Genomic DNA, 24,531 nt, shown 5'->3' with positions numbered 1-24,531 from the left:
GTGCATTATGTACATGTATACATATGTATATGCTGTAGAACAATAGAATAGAACAATAGAAACAGTAACAATTTTATATAAAAGATCTCCCAGAAAGTTTCAGTCTGCAAGTTTTCAAGTAGTAGTTGTGGACGACAACAAACCGCCCCTCAAAGCCTCTGTTAAAAGAAATAAGAAAAAAAAAAGAAAACAATAAATCTTTCAACAGCAAAGACAGTGCATTTTTAAACAATTAATGACATGATTCTGGTGTTAGTAGTAATATGCAGTCGTTGTATGGAAAAGAGCAGCATGAAGATTCTTCAAAACATCTTATTTTGTGTTCCACGGAAAGAAACTGAAATTAAGACCAAATCGTTTGTCTTTTCAGCTAATGATAATGAAAATGCATTTATTTGTGTATAAAACATACTGTTAATGTAGTGATCGGCTGAGGCAAAGAGCCATTCCCCGACTGTGTTATGTCATCTGAGATCACACCCTCTAGAAAGCCTGAGTTGAGGTAGCATTCACCGGTATGGCATTCGTCTTCCTCGTTGTCCACGCCAACACTGAACGCCTCCCTCATCCTCCCAGGAAATAGACAATCCAGTAACACCACCACCAAACCGATCACAGCGCACAGTAAACCTGAAAATCAACCATGTTATAAATGATTTTAAATGCTTTCCAAGTCAAAAAATCTTTCGAGAGTGACCCGCTTTCCCATTAGGAGCATTTACCAGTTGCCAAAGCGATCCAGAAGGAATGGCTGTAGTCTGTCCTTAAGGACTCTGCACCTATACTGAAGTCACATTGGGACACGTTGTATATAGTTGAGAAGGAAGCCATGGAGAAGAAGATGAAAGCAGCCGTGGCTATCATCATGTACCCGGCGTAGAGGATGACGGGCATTGAGAAGAGGATATTGGCCACCAGCCAGCAGCAAAAAGCCGTCCTGCGGGAGAAGGCCATTCTTTACTTTAGCTTGTTTGCATTTGTTGAATAGGACGGAGTTTCTTTACACTACAGTAAGAGATTGGTGGTGACTGTGTGTTGGTTTACCAGAGATTGGCTGAGGCGAAGCGGCCTGAGTATCTGTACTGGAAGATGAGCCCGCAAGCGCTGTTGCGTGTGAACTTCTCTGCGATGTAAAGGATGGGGTTGGGAAGACCCCTCTCGAGCGCGTCGCCGTACTGCTCATCCACGCTGCTCGACCAACTGAAGATCTCGTTGTAGTCAATGGTCTCGTTTATCTGCGATACTGGCTCGCCTGTCGGGAACAGATGTCAAAAGACCCGGTCAGAGTTTTGTTGCTCTAAAAATTGGGCCTAAAATGTCGCGGACTCGTCCTGTTCACCTCTGAGTGTGATGTTTATTCCGTACAGGCCCACGTGCAGTCCCACCTCAGCGGACACCACTGCGTTACTGAAGGACTTGTAGGTGGCGTTGGCCTTCACGCTGGCTTCAGCCCAGTCTCCGGTAAAATTCAACACTGAAGAGGAGTTTAGCAGATCAGGAATGAAAATGCTGGCCATACAAGTTTAGCAGCTCTTATATAATAAGTGGACTCAAAGGGACGTTTGTTTCTATTGTTCCAGCTGAATATCTACTCGTACTCACACTTAAAAATATGTGAATGTCATTGCATAACATAACAAATATGTCAAAACAATCTCTGGTTATTACTTTGACCTCTGTTAAAAGTAGAAAAATTGGTGAAGTAAAGCATAACTTTAACTTGGAAGTGTGAAAATAGTTTTTGAGGCCACTATACAATAACAAATACTACTAGATTTCCTAATGAACTAAACAAAATACTTGAAATACTCACCAACTAAAACACCCCCGATAAATAAACTAATGATTATCCTGAACATCCAGAACAATCTCTGAAAAAAAGAGGACATTTTATATATAATTTTTTTTTTTTTTTGCAGAAATGTAAAAAGAGTTGATGTAAAAGACTTTACACTATGGTTTATAAGTTGATAAGGGCAAAAAATGTCACCTAAACTGACAAAAATACCCCAGAAGTGTAATTTTAGTCTTAGTGTAGACCTTGAGATTAGAAAATGAATATCAATATTTGTAAATCAATAGAAAGAAATACTTTAAATAGCTTATGATATATAGGGTATGTTTGACAACTCAGGTGAAACACCTTTTACCTCTGAGTTCACAACAATTTGACACTCACAAAAACAAAATGTAAAAGAAATGGAATCGTCATAATATTACATTTACATTTATTGACGTGTTTTAAACAATAATGTATTCGCCTTTCTATCATCTCACATTCTAATTTTTCATTTTCCCCTTATTGGAAAGCTGTGGAAGTCAGATGCATTGTTTTTAAAATAGTGTTCTAGAAGAATTTATTCAACTCGCTCACTCACCGATTTGCCACGTATTCCTGGTAGAATGAAGATGAAACTGACAGCCAGAACCGAGAAAACCAGGATCGCGACCAGCAGGCTGATGTCGATGATGAACGGGCTTCTTTGTAGCGAGTAGAACGGGTAAATGCCATCGTAGAAAGTCATCTTCCCTCCACAGGCGAGAACTAAAGCTGAAAGCAGGACAGTGTTGGCAAGAGGCTCGGTTACCTGAAGATTGCAGATAACAGTCTAGTGTGCGAATTATACAGTGACTTTCAAGGGTATCGAAATTTTACGGCCGCTATTGAAGTGCGTCTCGCGCAACCCGTTAGTTTGGCCTTAGAGAAATTTGCAATCGTCAACCATAAACCCCCTTTTTGTAGTTTAGCATTAATTAAGTGCTAAATTGTTGCAATTGTAGGTTATGTTTTGTTGCAATATTGTAGGCTATAGGCTACATAGGCTATGTGCTCGATTAGCCTGTGTTGCAAGAATGTTTTGCTAAAAAAATTTTTTATGAATGTTCCCTGAACGCTAAACGTCCAGTTTAATACGTGTTTTTATTTTATTTTAATTATTTTTTTATATTGGTTATGCGAGGGAGCGCTCAATTTTTTCTTTTTCAAACATTATGCGGGAATGTTTCAGAATGTTTACAGAACATTAAAAAGTAAAATAATAGACTATAACATTTAAAACAACAGATGAACGTTCAACTACCCAGCCCAACCTTCTAACAACGTTTTAACAACATGGCCAAAAGGTTGCTATAACTACGTTGTGTGATGAAGGTTGTTACAGCGTTGACACAATGTTCACATTAAACCACCCTTGCTTAAGGTTGTAGGGTGTCTGGACGACATATGTAGCCTACTCGCCACTGCCTTGTTTGTATATTCGTATATTTCTTCTTTTTTTTTTTTTTTTTTTTTTCACAAATGTATGACTTTTGGAAGTGCAATTTGATTAGGCTATAGTTTTAATAAAGTTGAATTAACGTAACGTTCTATAATTTGTACTCTTCAAAGTGTATACACTTGCAGGTGATGATTATAATTATGCAAATTTACTAATAGCCCCATTAATAAATAAGGATAGACCATATTTAAAAAGTATATAATTATCTAACATCTGACTAATTAAAAATGAACCTCAAAACATTAAAATGCTAAATGGGGGATATCTATATCTAGCATAAATATATATTTTAATATATATATAGGCTACATATTTTTTTTATCGCGTCTTACAATTCTACGTTGTTACAATGTTGTGAGCACGTAGACAGTGAGTGACGTTGTCATAGCAGAAATGCAACGTGCCACAGACGTTGCCACAACGTAAATGTGTTTGCTGGGTAACACCTTTCAGGAAAAACGATGTATGGCCTAATTAAGCTATAGCCCTAATTAAGCGTTAACGTTCTTCAATAGAAGCTTGCCAGTTATCCAAAGTTCTGAGAACGTTCCCTTAGCTGGGTGAAAATAGTCGCACTTTTCAATTCTAACTATTCTAACTAAAAATTAGGCATAGGCTAGTTCAATCCTCTTGAAACAAATAGTAAAAAATAAAAATAATAATAATAATAATAAAATAAAATAATAATAAAAGAGAGAGGGGGTCTCTGTGTAGGCTATACTTTTTAGACCTCCCAAATTCAATTGTCTTCCAGGAGGATTTTAATAAATTACGGGGATCAAACTCCGATCATTTAACCCGTCTCCTTCTCACATTTTCGCATTTAGGAATATAATCCATCATTAAAACATCAATGCAATTTAAAATAGGCTACATGGCATACAACACAGAAAACACTACTCAAATAACAGCCCGTTATAGGTAAGCGCACATTTTGATGATCATAAATGTATTCTCTTATTCTCCAAGTCTGACAGAATTAGATGCCGCTTAATAGACATTTACAAATCTCAACCACAACGCCGCACTGCAACTCACCTGTGGACGCAACGAGAGCCGTAAAACCACACGGGGAAATATGAGTCCTGGAAATAAGATGATCCGGTCGGCGCTCATCTTTTAAACGATCGCGCTTCCTAATAACAGCTTTGATTTGCATTGATTGGTATTTCCAGAGAAAGGTGTCAACCGCTCATGACCAGCCCTGCATCATAAACTCAGTGCGAAACAGTCAGGTGTGGATGTGGGTCGGACTCTCATTCCGTCACTCTCGGACTCTTCCTTTTATTTGCACTGCCTCTCGATCTGCTGCGGACAGGCGAGGTCTGCTATTCTCCAAAGACAGGTGTGACTGTGTTTTCAGTTTAATTGTCTTAATATTTGTTCCGAGGTCCATGCTTTGTCATTCTTAAAGGAAAGCTGGGTCTACTTTCACACACACACAGCACTTAGTGTTTTCTCTAGTCTGAAGTGAAGTGCTCTTGGGCGAAGAGGTGCTTCATTGGTTTGCAAGAATGGGCTCATGTGAGGCGATCTGGAGGACTTTAACTGCACTGTCTGTTCTCTGTCAAGCTGTTGGTGAGTCTATCTATCTATCTATCTATCTATCTATCTATCTATCTATCCATCTATCTATCTTTGTCTGTCTGTCTTATCTATGCAATCAAATACATGCATTTACAACTATTTGAATATTCATTAGCTATTCATTGACTGAACATTTGTTAAACACTATGTACAAATAGAAAATGGAAATTTCTATTATTATTTCTCCTTCATTTTACACCATAACTATACTTTAATGTTGGTAAGTGTTTGGGTGTAAAGTAGATTTATAAAAAGTCCTAGGCGTATTTAAAGAACATCTTGAATGTGTAGTGCTGTGAATCATAATATCATCATAATGACTTGAGTTATAGCTTTGCCAAACTACCTTTGATCTTGAACCAAACAGGTGCGAGTTCTGCCATTACCTGGGAAGTTCAAAGGTATGATGGGTGGTACAATAATTTGGCGTATCATGATCGAGGGGCTGCAGGTGAGTGAATTAATTCTTCTTTTATGCTTTTTACAAAATAATGCAATATTTTTTCCTAAACATCAGGATGTTGCCCCTACAGATGCAGCTCTGGTCCGTTTCTTGCCGGCGCAGTATACGGATGGAGTTTATCTGTCCCGACAGGAACCACACCTGCCCAACCCCCGCCAGATAAGCAACACGGCCATGAGCGGCCAATCCGGTCTCCTGTCATACAAGAACAGAACTCTTCTCTCTGTGGCCTTCGGTGAGTGTCACCTTCATTTAAACTAGGTGCAGCCTGTTGATTTAGACACAGCCAGCTCTTTAATCATAGTTTCAAGACATTTTCAGTAAGATTCCATATCAGTAAAGGCATCCTGAGTAATTTACCTTAAAGTATGGAAGCTTGTTTCCGACATAAAATAAAAAAAGATAATTGCCACTCACAATAACAATAATAGTTGTCATCTCACAATTCTGACTTTTTTCATTAATTGCGATTTTTTTTCTTCTCACAATTCTGGCTTTTTTTCTCGCGATTGCGATTTTTTAAAATCTCACAATTCTGACTTTTTTTCTCGCAATTGCGGGTTTTTAATCTCATAAATCTTTTAACGCAATTACAAGTTTATATCTCACAAATATGACTTTTTTCATGAATTGCGATTTTTCTTCTCACAATTCTGTCTTTCTCACAAATGCGATTTTTTTAAAACTCACAATTCAAGACTTTTTTCTCACAATTGCGATTTTTTTTAAAATCTCACAATTCTGATATTTTCTCTCAATTGTGATTTTTTTTCTCTCACAATTCTGACTTTTTCCCGCAATTGCGCGTTTTTAATCTCATTAATCTTTTAACGCAATTACGAGTTTATATCTCACAATTCAGACTTTTTTTCTTTTTGACTTTTTTTTGTACTTTGTTATTGTGATTTATTTTTTTCTCACAATTCTAACTTTTTTTCTCGCATTGGCTATTATTTATCTCACAATTCTGACTTTTTTTCCCGCAATTGCGATTTTTTAAAATCTCACAATTCTGACTTTATTTCCCGCAATTGCGATTTTTTAAAATCTCACAATTCTGACTTTATCTCACAATTAGGAGGTTATATTTCACAATTATTACTTTTTTCTCGCAATTGTAAGTTTTTTATCTCACAATTCAGACTTTTTTCTCACAATTGCAAGTTGATATCTCACAATTAAAATTTTTTTCTCACAATTATGACTTTTGTTCTTCCAATTACAAGATTATACTGGTCACTCTTTTCCATGCAATTATAATAAATGGGGACTTTTTGTCCTAATCTATCTGATCTATTTTATTGCTTAAAACAACATCTATGCACTGCTATTAAGAATTAAGCACTTTATAGAGTTTAATGAGACGTTTTTGCAGCTTATTTTCAAAAGATATTTTCTTGGTATTGAAAAGGTCAAAGAGAATTTGGTTCCGATGGCGACTTTAACACATGCTCTTTATCACTACATTAGGTTACCATGTGTGGTCTGAGATCTCAGAATCCCGTAGACCTGGTTGCCCACCTGAGTTCATGCATATTAAAGTCCATAAAGAAGATCCCGTCTTTGGCTCCAACTCCTCACAACCGGTCCTGCTCCAGTTCCAGAGAGCAGAGTGGGACCCGAGCACGGGCCAAAGTCCCAACAATCCCCGTACACAGGTGCGCATTTAGTCACAATTGACTGTAGGAGATTTGGAATGGGCCTTTTGAGTTTTTGATCTACCCATAATTCATTTCAGGTGAATCACGTGACAGCGTGGATAGACGGCAGCTCCATCTATGGATCCTCCAGCTCATGGTGTGATGCCTTGAGAACGTTTTCCAAAGGACTCTTGGCTTCAGGCTCCTCACAGGACATGCCCAGGCGTAGTAGCAGCGGTTACCTCATGTGGAGTGCGCCGGACCCCAGTAGTACAAGTCCCGGCTCACAAGAACTCTATGGTGAGATATGGAACAGCTACTTTTTAAAGTTGTACATTCATTTATCACCACACAACTAGTAGTTGCATGGCTAATCAGGACATTTTGGATAGACTTGAAATATCAACTATTTTCTAGTCATGCTTTCTTGTAACATTCCTTACAAAAATGCACCATGGTAAACCATAGTTTCCTCCAGGCAATAAAGAACGTGATACATGACTTAAACCCCTTTAGATGTTTTATTTGATTACTGTATTTTCACAATATTGTTTGGTTTTATTACTTATTTATATTCTGTTATGAATACCCTTTAATAAAGAGTTATTTTATTGCTCAAATTTCTTAAGTGCATTGCGAGAAGCTCATGAAAATGTTGCATGTTGTGGTTTTCAAGTGCACGTTTTGTGTGTTCTCAGAGTTCGGGAATGCCTGGGCCAATGAGAACATCTTTTCGGTCACTGAGGGAATTATTTGGTTTCGTTACCATAATTACCTGGCCTCCAAACTGTACAAGGAACACCCCTCTTGGTCAGACGAAGAGCTTTTCCAAAATGCGCGAAAGAGGGTTATTGCCACATTTCAGGTAAAGCAAATAGTCCTCAATTACTGACTCACTTCATGTAACACAGCTGCCAATTTGGAGGGATGTACCGCAGTATCCTTCACTTCACATATCCTCTGAACACTAGAGTATGAATATAGGGACATTGGTCTAGATTTGAAGATTGAAGGTGTATGTGTTTTGTCTTTCTTCAGAATATCGCATTCTATGAGTGGCTTCCGGCCTATCTGGGAAAACAAGTGTCTTCCTATCCAGGTGAGTTGTGTGTGTGTTTGAATGTGCACATGCTCAAGTAATCTGTGGTTTGTTTCAGTCTCAGATGATGACACACACCTACTGAAAGTCACACTAGAATTTAAGTTCCATTCACTTCCACTCACATATCACATAATAGTGCCCCTAATATGCTTTTTCAGATATGTTTCATGAAGTGTGTAATATAGCTGTTTGTGAATGTAAAAAGGACTCAGGCTTGAATAGATATGATAAAACTGACACCATGGTTATTGTTCATATCACTGTGTATAAAGTGCTGATGAAGACCAATCACAACAGACTGGGCCATCTGACCAAATCAGAGCAGAGTAGACCAATCACAACAGACTGGGCCATCTGACCAATCAGAGCAGAGTAGACCAATCACAACAGACTGGGCCATCTGACCAATCAGAGCAGAGTATACCAACTATGACAGACTGGGCCATCTGACCAATCAGAGGTGCGTTTCCCAAAGTCAACTATATGGTCGCAAGTTCCGTCGTTACCAATAGAGTTAAATAGAAATTCCGATCATAGTTGGCCAACAATGCTATTGGGAAACGCACCCCAGAGCAGTGTAGACCAATCACTACAAACTATTACTTCTAACCAATCAGAGCAGAGTAGACCAATCACAACAGACTGGGCCACCTGACCAATCAGAGCAGAGTAGACCAATCACATCATACTGAACCATCTGACCAATCAGAGCTGAGAAGACAAATCACAACAGACTGAACCATCTGACCAATCAGAGCAGAGTAGACTAATCACAACAGACTGAACCATCTGACCAATCAGAGCAGAGTAGACTAATCACAACAGACTGAACCATCTGACCAATCAGAGCAGAGTAGGCCAATCACATGATCATACTGAACCATCTGACCAATCAGAACAGAGTAGACCAATCACAACAGAGTAAACCATCTGACCAATCAGAGCAGAGTAGACCAATCACAACAGACTGGGCCATCTGACCAATCAGAGCAGAGTAGACCAATCACATCATACTGAACCATCTGACCAATCAGAACAGAGTAGACCAATCACAACAGAGTAAACCATCTGACCAATCAGAACAGAGTAGACCAATCACAACAGAGTAAACCATCTGACCAAACAGAGCAGAGTAGACCAATCACAACAGACTGGGCCATCTGACCAATCAGAGCAGAGTTTCTATAGAATAGAAAATACTTTTCAATTATTTATAGAACTGTTTGTGTATTATTGCGGTATATCGAGCATAATGAACTCCGGCTGGTCACTTGACATGTGGGTCAGATGGTCTCTTCCTGTTTAATAGGTGGTTCTAGGGCAGAATATGCTGCAAACGGGAGGAGACTTTATGCGCAAGTCAAAAGGTTGTCTAATTTGTGGTTTGTTAAAATATCTCTTTGCGTAACATGTAGATGACAGCATGCAGTCGGCATATACGTCAGTACAGGTTAACAGATTGCAAGCATGTCATTTCTGTTGAGTGCAGTATTGCAGTATGTGTAGTAACTTAACTAAATGTTAAGTTACTGTAAAATGTTAAGTTACTTAACTGAATGAATGTTACTGTAAGCTCTACTTCAGTTATATCACTTAAGTGTTTTCATTTTGGTTTCTTTTTTTTGTGAACAACAATGGCTGGTGAAAAATATACTGAATAATATTAGCTATTAACAGAATCTATAATATGAGTTGAATCACACAGAGCTGCTTTCGTTCTGTCGTTCTGCAGGTTATCAGAAACATGTTGATCCAGGGATCTCTGCTGAGTTTGAAGCCGCTGCGGTGAGGTTTGGGCTGACTCTTGTGCCACCTGGTGTGTATAAAAGGTACATTTCTCAATTATTCACTTTTGTAAAATGCACCTGATCAGTTGAATGTTGAAAGCCTTTTTAAAGTTTTTGTTACAAACCACTGTTGATAGTAATATTGAAGTATTTCTGTTAAAATCTTAAAGTATTACACTACCATTACAAATTTCAGCAATCTTCAGTGTCACATGATCTTTCAGAAATCATTCTAAAATGATGATTTGATGCTCAAGAAACATGTCTTATGATTATTATTAGTGCTGTAAACAGTTGCGCTCCTAAATATGTTTGTTTCCAAGGATTCATCAATGAATAGAAAGTTAGTGTACATACAAAATCCTCAGTTGTATCTGTAATTGTGTTGAAACATGATTTTGGGGATTCAGAAACAGGACGTGTCACTACAAAAGTGCTGTGAACAACGATGCAAGTAAATCTCCTGGCCTGCGTTTTTGCAACACCTTCTGGAACCGAAATGTGAGTCATGACAGACGGGGTTTGGTTTGGATTATGCGAGCATGTAATTAAAATTTCATACATTGTGGCTTGGTACTAAAATGTTGCCTGATTGTGTCCCCAAGGATTTCTTTATTATATATTGTATAACTAATTTTTATTTATCAATCTAATTAAATGCATTTTTTGTTTAGAAATGAATGTAAACTGATTAAATAACATTAATATATCATTAAGTTATATTTTATATCAAGTTATATATGTTTTAGAATCCAAACCTGCAGTCCAGTCAGGATGCAGATGAGCTAATAATGGGCATGGCTTCTCAGATCGCTGAGCGCGAGGACAACGTCATTGTCGAGGATTTGAGAGGTTGGTTTTTCTTTTGATTAATTGAAAGTCGGCTTGAAGCGAAAGTTGCGACCATATTTTATTATTTATATTGTGACATATCCGAGTGAAACTGCTTCTCGAACAAGAATAAATGTAGGGCGGGGCTTGATGTCCATCAGGAATTGATTGGATGGTTGTGGTTTGCTATTGGTGGATCTCATGTGAGTGACAGGTTGCTCCGCCCCAATGCCAGAAAAGAGAGATGATACTGCAAGAGGGAGGGGAAGTTATTTTGATTAAAGATTATCAGGGCACATTAATTTAAGGGATTTTCATTTTTGGGTGAACTGTCCCTTTAAAAAAATTATACGCACTGATAAATCATTTATAATAAATACAGTATTTTTAAAATGTGATACATCTATTAGTTTATTCATCTTCTCCATTCCTTTTCTTCATTAGATTACATGTACGGCCCCTTGCGGTTCTCGCGCTCTGATGCAGTGGCTTTATCCATCCAGAGGGGGCGTGATTTTGGGCTGCCGAGTTATAACCAGATCAGAGCGGCCCTCAACATGCGGCCAGTCACCTCCTGGGAGGAGATCAACCCTAAACTGAATAACATACAGGTGCTGTTTACAGTATCAATAGGGGCTTTCGCACCGGGGGAACATTTTCATAGTTCCTAGAACTATTGGCGAAAGTACCCGGATTTTGTCGTGTTCGCACCACAGCTACTGGGAACGATTTTAGTTCTAGGGACTCCTTTTGGGGAAACTAAATGAGCTCCTACTTCAGAGTAGTGTCAAATCCAGCACTATAGAAACTACCAGTGACGTTAGTGTAACCTGATTGGCCGAACGCACGCGAAACACCAGTACCCGCCATTTAAAAAAAAGCTGTGTATACACAGATTATAGCCTATATATTTACTCCACTAACTAACTCTACGAACATGGAAAACAGTGATAGATGGACCTCTTAACCTTTACACTGAGGAAAAAATCCAACACGACTTTGAGGGGACCAAGCCAAACATGATTATGTATTTCTGCTCAGCTAGCAACCACACAGCGTACGCTAATACATTTTCATTACTGTCTACTTTCTATGTATAACAGTTCTATCTAATAACGTATTAGACGGGACTGTTACACAGATCGTAAACTAATGAAGACGGAGAATGGGAGCGCTGAGTGCTCAGGTTCTGGCGTTCTCAGCGTCGTCAAAATAAAGGTCCGCTGCGCCGTCATAATAAAAGTCACAACATCAAGCATGGCTTACATCACTTCAGAGTCCCTACTGGTGGTACGAATGCAACCAGGAAAACGTTTCCTAGGGGAACCATTAGTTCTTAACCACCCTGGTGGCTAGTTCCTACAACTACTCGGTGCGAAAGCCCCCAATGGCATGAATCATCAGCAAACATCTCAATAACAATTACCCTTTTATTGTGGCGGCGTTGTTTTCACTTGTAAACGCCACTCAAAACTCACTCAAATGCAAAATGTTCTCTTAGTTAAATCTCTTTTCACTGCTTTTCAGTTGTTAAGGGAGCTTGCAGAGTTATACGAGAACGACACCTCCAGATTAGAGCTGTTTGTGGGTGGCCTACTAGAAACACAGGAAGGACCAGGTCCAGTGTTTTCTGCCATCATCCTGGACCAGTTTGAACGCATAAGGAACGCTGATCGCTTCTGGTTTGAGAACAGACAAAATGGGTGGGAACATTTCTGGTGATGATTACATAAAAAACAACCATGTCAATTTGGTCAGACGAGTCCACGTAAAAGGTATTTCTGGCTAAGTATCAGCTGCTTTCTCTCAGGTTGTTCACTGAGGAGGAGATCCGAGCCATACAGAACACCACATTTCACGATGTCATTCTGGACGTCACCAGTGCAGAGGAGGGCGACATTCAAAAGAACGCGTTCTTCTGGGTGGACGGTAATACACAACCTACACACGCATCAACATATTCCACACACACAAAAATCATATTGAAAATCATGATTTGTTTATTTTGGGCTTTTTGTACAGGTGATCCCTGCCCCCAGCCTCAGCCAATCAGAGCCTCCGATCTTCACCCCTGCACAAAGGCCGTCTCTGTGAGTTACTTTGACAACAGCAGCAAAGCTGGTTTTGGCGTAACAGTGGTGGTGCTGTTCCTGTTTCCTGTTGGTCAGTGTTATTCATAATTTACTTGTATGCAGTAATTAAAGGTGCAGTAAGCAATTTTTGAGAAACAGGGCTGAAAGTGGATCGGACCGAGCGCCAAAACACACTTGTAGCCAATCAGCAGTAAGGGGCATGTGCACTAATGAGAGGGGTGGTGCATGTGCTCTATAGCGTGTTTGTGAATTTAGGGGCGGGGATATCAAGATAGGGGTGTGGTCCTTTTGGGCAGGGGCGTGTTTGTTTTGGTGCTTTAAAATATCAACAGCGTTTCTCAGAAATTGCGAACTGCACCTATAAACTATAATTGAATTACAGTTTCATGTATTTACTTCAGACAATTGTATTTGATCTGGAATTATAAAAGTACTTATGTATGAATGTAATATAACCCCCCCCCCCCCCCCCCCCCCAATAATTACATAATAATTATGTATTTTACTATTTTGCTTAAAAAAGATTGGAATGTTATTCATGTTATGAAATAAAAATTTACTATTTATTTATATATATATAATTTATTTACTTTTTTTGTACTTTTTTTGTAAAAAAAAAAAAAAAAAAAAAATGTTGTTTACCAAAAAACTGTCACAAATGAACTGTTAGTTAATATAATGCATATGCCACCCAAACATTTTTCAACACACATACTTTTTCTGATCTCTCGACAGTAAGCTACATAGTAGCTTGTGTAGTTGCTCGTGTTCGGACATGCAGATACAAACGATTCCAAAAGAAGCTCAGAGGTTCCACAAAACACAAGGAACCTGTTCATGGAACTTCTGGTCAGTAACATCACCTGCAATTTCATGTTGGCCTGATATGCCAATGAAGATGAGTTTATTAACTTATTTTTTTTGTGTGTGTGTGTGTTTCTGATTTCACTTTTGTGTTCAGCCAAAGAATGGTTGGGGCACAATACGGCACCCCGACAAGTCACTCTTGCGTTCAACGAGAAGAAAGTATTCCAGACCTTTGATGAGAACGGCTCTCTTCTCAGCTCTCACAGCTTCGGCAATCAAGAACACCTGAAAGTGATAATACCCAATGACCACCAGCACCGTGCTCTACTCTTGAAGATCCCCAAAGAGTATGATCTGGTAAGAATTCGGTACTTCATTCTGCTGTCATAATGCAACGAATGCTCAATGAGACATTAAGTTGGATTTCTGGCCGAAAGGTTTTGTTCTTCGAGGACGTTGGTCGGAGGTCAGAGTTCTTAAACCACCTGAGATCTGAGCTGGACGGCAGAATTCAGAGTCTAACTGTGACGGAAATGAGTGAGAAAGAAATTCTTAGAGATGCCGTGACCAGAGAACAGAGGGAACAGATTGTGGAGACGTTCTTCAAGCATGCTTTTTCAAAGGTAGAACATAACGAGGACCTTTCTGGTCCTCATTCCACTGGCAATGTGTCACAAAGTTGAGAGGTAGCATCTTACATGTCTTTTTTGACTCCAGGTCTTGGACATTGATAAAAGTGATGCAGGAGACTTGAGCAATAGGACCCGAGAAGCTTTACAGTGTGAGCTCACGCGAGTAGAATTTGCCAGAGTGTTCGGTCTGAAGCCGGACTCGCTCTTTGTAGAGTCTATGTTCACACTGGCTGACAAGGACGGTAACGGATACCTTTCATTTCAGGAGTTCCTGGATGTTATTGTCATTTTTATGACAGGTGAGGTTTTTCAGATCTTTTCTATCGTAGTTTAGGGTTAAAAACTCAAGACTTATCACCTCTGGTCCAAATGTTGTTGCAATATAATTATACAAAACTAACACGTTACACAGCTACAATGTTACAGTACGTTACGATGATACAATGCTGCAAGATTACTTTGTTAGGATGTTGTCCCATTTTAAACCGTTACAACGTTACTGTTACAATGGTACATGTTAGAATGTTACAGGTTTACCATTTTGCAGTTACGAATGATACAATGTCACAGTTTTGCAATTTTACAGTGTTGATGTTACTGTGTTACTATGGTAAATTCTACAAAATTACCCTGTCACATTGTGGGTTAGGATGTTACATTTTTATAGTTTTATGATGTTACAGTGTTACAATTTCATGATGCTACAATGCTAAAGTTGTCTTGTTACATTGTTAGGATATCAGTTTTACAATATAACAAGGCCCTTTTGTAGCATTGTAACATCATGAAATTGTAACACTGTAACATAAAATTGTACAAATGTAACATCCTAACAATGTGACGGTAATTTTGTAGAATTCACCATAGTAACGCTGTAACATCAACACTGTAAAATTGCAAAATTTGACATCCTAACAGTGTTACAATGTTAAAATGCTACAGGATTCCTTGTTCCATTGTTGGGATGTAACAATTTTGTAATTTTGCAGTGTTCCAATGTTACAAAGTTAACTGGTCATGTTGTTAGAATATTTTACAGTGTTATTTTCTTATGTTGATAGGAGTGTTCCAATGTTTGATGTTTTTGGTTTGCAAATTCAGGTACTCCAGAGGAGAAGTCTAAGCTTCTGTTTTCAATGCATGATATCAAAGGAGATGGCTTCTTGTCCAAGGAAGAGTTCACTTCCTTACTCAGGTCGGGGTTTTTTTTAGCCTTGAAGAAAAAAAGTTAGCAATGTGTGCAAAGATGTTTTGATAATCACCTGGACATTAAGATTCAGATGATATATAACTTTGAGATTCAGATGATATAAATCAATGAAGTTCCTCTGAAAGATTTCTTCTTTCTGCTAGACGCATTTTCTCCTTTCTTGTGCAGGTCTTTCATCGATATCTCTGGAAGTGCTCTATCTAAGAGTCAGGCCGATGATGGCATAGCAGCTATGCTTCAGCCCGCTGGTCTTTACAACAAAGATTCCTTCTCGTGGGAGGACTTTCACTTTCTGCTGCGAGACCATTCAGCTCAGCTCAATATTAAAGGTGAAGGATATATTTTTCTTTATGCTTTAATCCCCCATATGTCTCTATAATTCTAGGTTCACTCAACACAGAGGTATTCTTCTTTGAAACTGCTGTGCATGTATTCTCAGGAATGGAAGTACTTGGTAAGAAAAAACTAGCCAGACAACAGCGAGTGTCTTTCATTAAGAAAAATAGGTAAAGAAAAAATATATAACGTTGTACTCATTTTAAAAAGTGCCATATGAGTTTTCTGTAATATAGCTGATAAGTTGTTGTTGTTGTTGTTTTTTTGTAGTTCTTCAGGAGTGGAAGATCTTACTCACGGGTCTGAGGAGGTGCAAGGCCAGGAACTTCGTCAAAGACAGACCAAGACCTTAATGTATAATATATCTGTCGTGGTCATTTTAGAGCATGTGTTGCATTATGCAACATGTTCTGACATGTGTATGGTCATTAGGAGCTCAGCTAGGTGTTAGATTTAAGCCTTTGTGAAACCTGTCATTTGTTGGTTATTGAGAAATGTGGCAATCGGTATTTGTGGGAACTGATGCCATTCTGTGACATAATGTCCGCCAGGTTTCATTTTAAACGTCATCATCTTGAGTTGACTTTCTCTCTAGTTAGTCATCTACCTGTCTCTCTGTCTAATTAGTTAGTTATCTCTCTGTCTGTTTTTCTATACATCTAGTTAGTTAGTTATCCATCTCTAATTCTGTCTAATTAGTTATCTCTCTGACTGTCTATCTATCTATCTAGTTAGTTATCAGTCTGTCTGTCTGTCTGTCTGTCTGTCTATCTGTCTGTCTGATTGTCTGTCTGATTGTCTGTCTGTCTGTCTGACTGTTTAGTTAGTTATCTCTCTGACTGTCTATCTATCTATCTAGTTAGTTATCTGTCTGTCTGATTGTCTGTCTGTCTGTCTGACTGTTTAGTTAGTTATCTCTCTGACTGTCTTTCTATATAGTTAGTTAGTTAGTTAGTTATCCACCTGTCTCTCTGTCTAATTAGTTTGTTATCTCTCTTGTCTGTTTTTCTATACATCTAGTTAGTTAGTTATTTCTCTGACTGTCTTTCTATCTAGTTAGTTATCCGTCTGTCTGTCTGTCTGTCTGTCTGTCTGATTGTCTGTCTGTCTGTCTGTTTAGTTAGTTATCTCTCTGACTCTTTCTATCTAGTTAGTTATCCGTCTGTCTGTCCGTCTGACTGACTGACTGACTGTTTAGTTAGTTATCTCTCTGACTGTCTTTCTATATAGTTAGTTAGTTAGTTAGTTAGTTAGTTATCCACCTGTCTTTGTCTAATTAGTTAGTTATCTCTCTGTCTGTTTTTCTATACATCTAGTTAGTTATCTCTCTGACTGTCTATCTATCTATCTATCTATCTATCTAGTTAGTTATCAGTCTGTCTGTCTGATTGTCTGTCTGTCTGTCTGTCTGTCTGTCTGTTTAGTTAGTTATCTCTCTGACTGTCTTTCTATCTAGTTAGTTAGTTAGTTAGTTATCCACCTGTCTTTCTGTCTAATTAGTTAGTTATCTCTCTGGCTATCTATCTACTGTATCTAGTTAGTTATCCGTCTGTCTGTATGTCTGTCTGTCTGTCTGTCTGTCTAATTAGTTAGTTATCTCTCTGGCTATCTATCTATCTAGTTACTTATCCGTCTGTCTGTCTGTCTGTCTGTCTGTCTGTCTGTCTGTCTGTCTAATTAGTTTAAAAGACAGCCATATAACTAACTAATAAGATAACAAACTAATTAGAGAGATAGGTGGATAACAATCTAGATAGTTATCTATCTGGCATTCTCTCTATCTAGTCAGTTATTCACCATTCTGTCGAATTAGTTTTCTGTCCGTCTGTCTAACCTACCAACTAGCAAGACATATACACATACAGTACACAGATAAAATCTCAAATCTGTTACGTATAGTGACCCGAGTCAGAACAGGCTTAAGGATTGTGCCAATATAGTCTTTTTAAAGTTTGAGCAATAAAGCGATGTTGTTTTTGCCACATAATTAAAATGTCCAGTTTCCCCAGAGTTGGACAAAGCAACCCCAAGGTGTACGTGAGTCCTCAGAGAGAGCGCTACAACCGAAACCCAGTGAAGAAATGGATCCAGCAGTTCAAGCGCTTCATCGAAAACTACAGGAGGCATATCATTTGCATAATCATTATGTACGGGATCACAGCTGGACTAGCACTGGAGAGATGCTACTGTAAGTGTCCCATCTCTTTTCATCGTTAATTATTGTATTGTACATATTTAAGGCCTCTGAATGATTAGTTAGTAATCATGTTGAATCGGTCATGCATTTTGACACTGGAGTTCCACACTAACGGTTGCAAACCAATAGCGATGTTTTTAGATTATGGTTTACAGGCTCACGCCAGTGGCATCCCAGAGACCTCCATGGTGGGCATTATGGTGTCTCGCGGTTCTGCGGCCGCCATCTCCTTCCTGTTTCCCTACATGCTCCTCACCGTGTGCCGTAACCTGATAACCATGTGCAGGGAGACTTTCCTCAACAGATACATCCCATTCGATGCGGCCATTGACCTTCACCGCCACATGGCTATAACTGCTGTCATCCTCTCAGGTCAGATGACAAAAATTCCCTCTACGTGCAAAACGGCATTTAGAATACTTTAACTTCCTTGTGTGCCCTTTAAAGAATTCGGTTGAACTTTAAGTCACCATATTTTTGTTTTAACAATTTCTATCTCCGCCAAGTTTATGGCATATATGACTCAATGGTTGCATTTAATGACCAGGTTTCAAAGTTCCATTGTGTATTGTAACTTCCTCAAAGTGATGTGCAAAACATAAATTACATTTATGCACTTATTATTTGTTAACTAATTCTTTTGTTTCTTTCAATTTTGTTTTTGTGCCACAGTTGTCCACAGTTTGGGTCATTTGGTCAACGTTTACATTTTCTGCATCAGTGACCTCAGCATTCTTGCCTGCTTGTTTCCTAGAGTGTTCTCCAACAATGGGTAATTCATATCATTGATGTAATTATTGGACTGTAGTATATACACTATATATATAATATAATATAATTAAAAAAGATAGACAGACAGACAGATGGATAGATGTTCACTTTTAACAAATTTAGATATGGCGAAAAGTAAAATGGCCGCCATGAGGCATTTTTGCGATGGCTCCATTTCTAAAAATGTTCATGGCCGCAAACTGTACCAAGTTTTTATGAAAAAGTGAACATCATTTTCACATTTCACCTGGACTATATTAATAAACTAATGCTATGTGTTGATCATTTACAGGTCTGAGCTTCCATTGAAATGGACCTTCTGGTTTTTCAAGACAGTGCCTGGTTTGGCTTCATATTCAATGTTGTTTCTATATAACCAGTAATCAATTAATGTATTATTTGTGTGGATGTATGTTTTGTGTGTTCTTTGTAAACCTCTGGTGGTTTTTTTCTTTTCTTTCAGGTCTCACTGGGGTCCTTTTGCTGCTGATTTTTGCTTTTATGTACGTCTTCGCCTCACACTATTTCAGACGCATCAGCTTTAGAGGATTCTGGATTACACACCACCTTTATGTGCTCGTCTATGTCCTGGTGAGGGGGGAAAAAGCGCTAGTTTCATGAGTGTCTGAGTTTCAGTATTGTGTACTGAGAAAAATAATGTTAAATATAGATAAAATACTGATAGTAGGAGAAATCATAACAGTGTAGTGGCGGCTGTAGGATTTATAATTGCCCTTTTTGATAGACACTTCAACTGTTTATTTGCTTGGGCTGAAACATATTTAATAACTTTAATGCATGCATTATTAAACCACAAAGGAAAAAATATTACCATATTATTTGTTTATTTGATTGACTGGGAATGTTCTTTTTAGTTTTGAAGTGAAAAGAAACAGAAAAAATAAGAAATTTTTGTTGGTTTTATATGTTTGTTTGTTTGTTTGTTCTGTTTTGTTTTTAAAAAGACTGCCTGGGAATGTTATTTTTAGTTTTGAAATGTGAAAAGAAACTTCATTTTCATCTGTTGTATATATTTGTTGTTTTTGTTTTGTGTTGTGTTTCGTTTCAAAAAAGACTGGTAAATGTTATTTTTAGTTTTGAATTGAAAAGAAACGACAACAATAATACATTTTTGTCTGTTTTATGTTTTTGTTTTGTTTTGTTTTGTTTTGTTTAAAAAAAGACTGGGAATATTATTTTTAGTTTTGAAGTGAAAAGAAACGACAACAATAATTGTATATGTTTGTTTTGTGAGAGAGTTACACATCTGACTTGCCCCTGTCTCTCGTCTCCCGTGGCAGACGGTGATCCACGGCAGCTACGCCCTCCTTCAGGAGCCCCGCTTCCACATCTACCTGATCCCCCCGGGCCTCCTCTTCCTCCTGGACAAGCTCATCAGCCTCAACAGGAAGAAGGTTGAGATCCCAGTGGTGAAAGCCGAGCTGCTGCCCTCAGGTAGACGACACTCAGTCTCCGCAGATCCAGCACAAAGCTCCTTTATCTGCGAGTCTCCAAGGGCCCGCGCACACAGTGCTCTGTCATGTGCTGTAAAGTGTCACTCCTAATTGCTCTGGCTGTGAAATCACACAGCGTCTCACAACAGGGAATCTCAAGTCAAATTCAAAATGATATAACACATGCACAAACTGTCCTGTCATATCACATCTTTGTTGTCAAATATGTTTAAAATCACCAGGTATTATGAGGTAACAATGATAACAAACCCGCTTCTCGATTCCTTTGAATTGGTAGATGTAACATACCTGGAGTTTAAGCGTCCTCAAGGTTTTGTCTACCGCTCGGGACAGTGGGTGCGAATCGCATGCCTGGCGCTGGGCACGGATGAGTACCACCCCTTCACCCTGACCTCCGCACCCCACGAGGAGACCCTCAGCCTTCATATCCGTGCAGCGGGACCCTGGACCAGCAAACTCAGAGAGGCCTACACCCCTGAGAAACTCCAGGAGCTTGGAGGATATCCCAAGGCAAGGATGGAAAAGTTTATGTTTGGGGATGTAGATACACCTGAATGAATAAGGTTATGCCAATAAAAAATGTTTAAGGATCAGATCAGATAGACAGAGTTCCTTAAGGTAAAATGCCCAAGTCAGACAAGCAAAAAAAAAAAAGGAAAAAGTATTTTATTATATTATTATACAGCTCTGTGGAATACTTGATTCTGATTGGTCAATTGCACCATCCAGAGGTATGTTATTCCCAGATAACAACCGCTAAAAACAGATAACACAGGCTCATCCGGGTCACTGAAGTCAGCAGCGATATACGCTTGCTAGGAATGTTTTTTCTTCTTCGTGGAATTTTTGCGCTTGGTGGGCTGATAAAATATTAAAACTCAGTCAAATCAATATTTTGTGTAGTTATTTAATTATGCCATCCAGTATCGTGGACTCGCTCTCTCTTGTTTCAAACGCAGCTGCTGCCATTTGACTATTGTTTTGTACACGGTTTGATTACAAGATTCAAACAGGTACGATTTTAAAACAGTTTAATCTCAAATCAATATCTCTTATCTCCATAATTATTTATGTGGCGAAATGCTGTAATAAGTGGTATGACTTTATACCGTATCTCTTAAATGTCCGTCTACTTTGAACTTGCCGCGTTAGCAACTGCTCTCTTCGCGGAAGCTCTGCGTTTAAAGACCTAATAAAATATTTCAACTCAGATCGATATTTCGTGTCTAATAATTTATTTACGTGGCAAGTAGCCGTGTAATAAGCGGGATAATGTACATCCAGCCGGTTGTTATCTCAGAATAAACCCCCTTCAGGTGTTGTTCAGATAACAACCGGAAATATATATATAAATGTATAAAGTATATGGTTTAAATTTAATTTAACAAAAAATTCTAAATGGAATGTTTTTTTATTATTATTATTATTCATTATCTTCATAAAACAATAATTCACACACAGCTGTATCTGGACGGGCCGTTTGGGGAGGGTCACCAGGAGTGGACAGACTATGAGGTGTCAGTGCTGGTGGGTGCTGGGATTGGAGTCACACCCTTCGCTTCCATCTTAAAAGACCTGGTCTTCAAATCTTCAGTCAAGGTCAAGTTTCAGTGCAAAAAGGTAAAGTTTCCTTTTTTTTTTAAACATATATTTTTTGAAAGTCCCTTGATTGAAGTTGTTAAAGACACATGTCCTCCGGCTCTAGGTGTATTTTATCTGGGTGACGCGGACCCAGCGTCAATTCGAGTGGGTGTCTGACATCATCAGAGAGGTGGAGGACATGGACGGCCAGGAGCTTGTGTCAGTGCACATCTACATCACACAGCTGGCTGAGAAATTCGATCTCCGCACCACCATGCTGGTAAACCCATTGGGCCCTATCATACACCCGGTGCAATGCAGCGACAAGCGTGACACAAGTGTGTTTTGCTAGTTTCAGCCCGACGCAGTTTTCATTTTCACGTCCCGCGCCACGTTGTTTAAATAGCAAATGCATTTGCGCCCATTTGTTCGCCCATGGACAGCTGGTCTGAAAACGAGGTGTGTTCAGGCGCATTGTTGGCACGTTGCTATTTTGAGGAACTGAAATAGACACCAGGACACTCAAACCTGGTCTAAAGTCAACGGCGCAGTATTTTTTTTGTTATTTAAGGAGCGCATTAATAATACAACGCGCGTACACTCTACTTACTACACACACAGGGATGCACAGCAGCACACAAACTAGCCAAATATTACAAATAAAAGGATTACAATGTAAAAGATTAATATTGTGTACATAAAGATATGGTGGAATCCGGCTTGTCCCGTAGATGTTCTGCTTGCACGCTTTAAAGTCGCGCACGAGCAGATCAGTTGCGCTCTGGAGACGCGTTCAGTTTTTTCCGCTTGCAAATTTCGCCTTGTAAATAGGGAATCCCCCATGGCGCGAGCGCAACTGGCTTTTAAAGGGAATGGGAGATGAGACTCGGATTGGTTTATTGCACGTAAAGCCCAAAATACATCATTTATTTCTTAAGAGAATAGGGACAACCCTTTTAGACCATGCACGACGACCATTTTTCGCGTCGTTAAACTAGCAAAAGTGGATTCAGACCATAGACAGTATATAAGATGGACGCAGTGACCCCATAGGTTTCAACGGAGAAAAGTGAAGTCAATTAGAAGCACTCACTTCCTGATCGCCAGGCGAACTGCGCAGACTCAAACTGAGCTTGACGACGGAGATGTGACGTGAGCAACCTGACTGACAGCTGTCAGTCTTCTAGTAGCTGTGCCGAGAGAAATCTGAATCATTCCCTTCAGAATCTCGCAGAGACGGAGAGCGTTAGCATTAGCTGTCCATGAGCTAGCAGTAGGATCAACTTTATCACTCTCTATGGGCTTCTGCCTTGACTTTATCAGACTTTATGCCTCCACGTCCCCCAGATTGCCCGTGAGCTTCTCCGCCGGTCTATACGGTAATTTCTCTACAGTGCGACAGAGAGTCGCGTGGTTATGACGCAATTGTTAGCCTATTTTTACAAAAACTGCTTCTACGGGGCCATAACGTAAGATACAAGGTAATGGAGCCTTTTATACATTGTCGAGTTTCTTTAGAAATAAATAATGGACATATGGAGTCTTTAAACGCCTCAGATGTAAAGTTATTTGCTGTCAAAGTAACGCCAAAATGAACAGGAGTCAAAGGAATGCTAACAGCAGGTGATGTTCTGCTACAATGACTTCAGTTTCCGGCGGATGGATTACTTGATTCAGACGCGACCTAAGTGGACTTGTGCCGTGCACTTTAGACCATGCGCTTAGATCATTAAAATAGGGCCCATTGTGTTAACATAAGAATGAGTTTATGACTAAACGCAATTGGTTTATGGTTATTATCCGTTCCACTGAACTACTGTGACATAATTTATAGCAGCTGAACAGCTATGAAGTCATGTCTGGTTATTTCTCTTTCTCTTTTTAAGTATGTTTGTGAGCGGCACTTTCAGAAGGTGTGGAACAGGAGTCTGTTCACCGGCCTGCGGTCCGTCACACACTTCGGTCGCCCCCCCTTTCAGGCTTTCCTCAGCTCGCTACAGGAAGTTCATCCAGAGGTCAGAAAGACAATTTCTTTACCGCTGTACCGTTAAACTCTGTTACATTTTATCTAATCCTCCAGTATCAGTAAATATCTGTGATTTGCATGGATTCTTGTGAAGGAAGTCATTTTTATATTAAGATAATAAGTCATAAAATTGAATCGATGTGGCAGTTAGAGTATATCAACCTCACGTACGCAATTCATGAGTGGTTCTTTCTACTCTTGCTTAAAGGTGGAAAAGATCGGCGTGTTCAGCTGTGGTCCTCCCGGTCTGACGAAGAATGTCGAGAAGGCCTGCCAGCAAATGAACAAACGTGACCAGACACATTTTCTTCACCATTATGAGAACTTCTAGACTGTCCATGTGGGAATTATTTAAGGAGGAATAACTGTTAGCGAATCATTTAGTAATCATTATTTATTCATTTTATAAGGACTGAACTCATTTATTCCTTTTAAAACAGCCAATGAGTTTTCTAAACATTGGTAAAGAACACGTTGAGGTCAAATAGAATTATAAAGCAGTCATCAAATCAAAAATTAGTTTTAGTAACAAACATATTAGGGGTGCATTTCATTCAAAGAAATTGATTACTGCCAGAGGAAAGATCTTTTGTTATGCTAAATTCATTAAAGCATTTTTCTTTTCTTTCTCTCTGTCTGAATGCAAAAGTACATATGTTATACATTTCTGTAATGGATGATCAATAAATTCAGTATTATTACATTTTTGACTGTA

General features: G+C 38.9%; 2 protein-coding genes across 3 annotated transcripts; one reads left to right on the top strand and one right to left on the bottom strand.

Annotated features, from left to right (window-relative positions):
• duox2 (dual oxidase 2) lies at positions 1–4,745 on the bottom strand. Of its 2 annotated transcripts, XM_079603588.1 has the most exons (8): positions 4,317–4,745; positions 2,379–2,551; positions 1,814–1,871; positions 1,340–1,474; positions 1,045–1,252; positions 723–937; positions 413–630; positions 1–158 (listed from the first exon to the last, which is right to left on the bottom strand). In XM_079603588.1, the coding sequence occupies exons 1-8, from the start codon at positions 4,435–4,437 to the stop codon at positions 150–152; spliced, it is 1,137 nt and encodes a 378-aa protein (XP_079459714.1). In that variant the 5' UTR covers positions 4,438–4,745; the 3' UTR covers positions 1–149. The 2 variants fall into 2 exon arrangements, with proteins under 2 accessions (XP_079459714.1, XP_079459713.1); XM_079603587.1 differs by lacking the exon at positions 1–158 and having other exon boundaries at positions 272–630; positions 4,317–4,449.
• Positions 4,719–24,531, top strand: duox (dual oxidase). The gene is made up of 33 exons (XM_079603584.1): positions 4,719–4,856; positions 5,233–5,316; positions 5,399–5,563; positions 6,799–6,986; positions 7,067–7,268; positions 7,667–7,833; positions 8,007–8,067; positions 9,803–9,899; positions 10,268–10,358; positions 10,607–10,709; positions 11,133–11,299; positions 12,216–12,391; positions 12,499–12,617; positions 12,711–12,851; positions 13,517–13,630; positions 13,743–13,945; positions 14,026–14,211; positions 14,306–14,519; positions 15,322–15,415; positions 15,599–15,759; positions 15,870–15,936; positions 16,037–16,120; positions 17,776–17,954; positions 18,105–18,335; positions 18,636–18,735; positions 19,027–19,076; positions 19,198–19,325; positions 20,036–20,189; positions 20,487–20,719; positions 21,671–21,829; positions 21,915–22,070; positions 23,677–23,805; positions 24,025–24,531. The coding sequence occupies exons 1-33, from the start codon at positions 4,793–4,795 to the stop codon at positions 24,145–24,147; spliced, it is 4,590 nt and encodes a 1,529-aa protein (XP_079459710.1). The 5' UTR covers positions 4,719–4,792; the 3' UTR covers positions 24,148–24,531.

This window comes from Phoxinus phoxinus, assembly GCF_949152265.1.
Source record: "Phoxinus phoxinus genome assembly, chromosome: 25".
In the NCBI taxonomy this organism is placed as follows: Eukaryota; Metazoa; Chordata; class Actinopteri; order Cypriniformes; family Leuciscidae; genus Phoxinus; species Phoxinus phoxinus.
Note: the sequence above shows the minus strand (reverse complement) of the source record. Positions and strands in the feature narration are given on the sequence as shown.

Excerpts from the sequence above, each read along its gene's own strand:
- duox (XM_079603584.1), top strand. The coding sequence starts at position 4,793 with ATGGGCTCATGTGAGGCGATCTGGAGGACTTTAACTGCACTGTCTGTT. Across the intron at positions 17,955-18,104 it reads AGCACTGGAGAGATGCTACT|ATTATGGTTTACAGGCTCAC; the intron begins GTAAGTGTCCCA and ends CGATGTTTTTAG. Across the intron at positions 19,077-19,197 it reads GTTTTTCAAGACAGTGCCTG|GTCTCACTGGGGTCCTTTTG; the intron begins GTTTGGCTTCAT and ends CTTTTCTTTCAG.
- duox2 (XM_079603587.1), bottom strand. The coding sequence starts at position 4,437 with ATGCAAATCAAAGCTGTTATTAGGAAGCGCGATCGTTTAAAAGATGAG. Across the intron at positions 1,475-1,813 it reads TATCGGGGGTGTTTTAGTTG|TGTTGAATTTTACCGGAGAC; the intron begins GTGAGTATTTCA and ends ACTCCTCTTCAG. Across the intron at positions 631-722 it reads CTGGATCGCTTTGGCAACTG|GTTTACTGTGCGCTGTGATC; the intron begins GTAAATGCTCCT and ends GTTGATTTTCAG.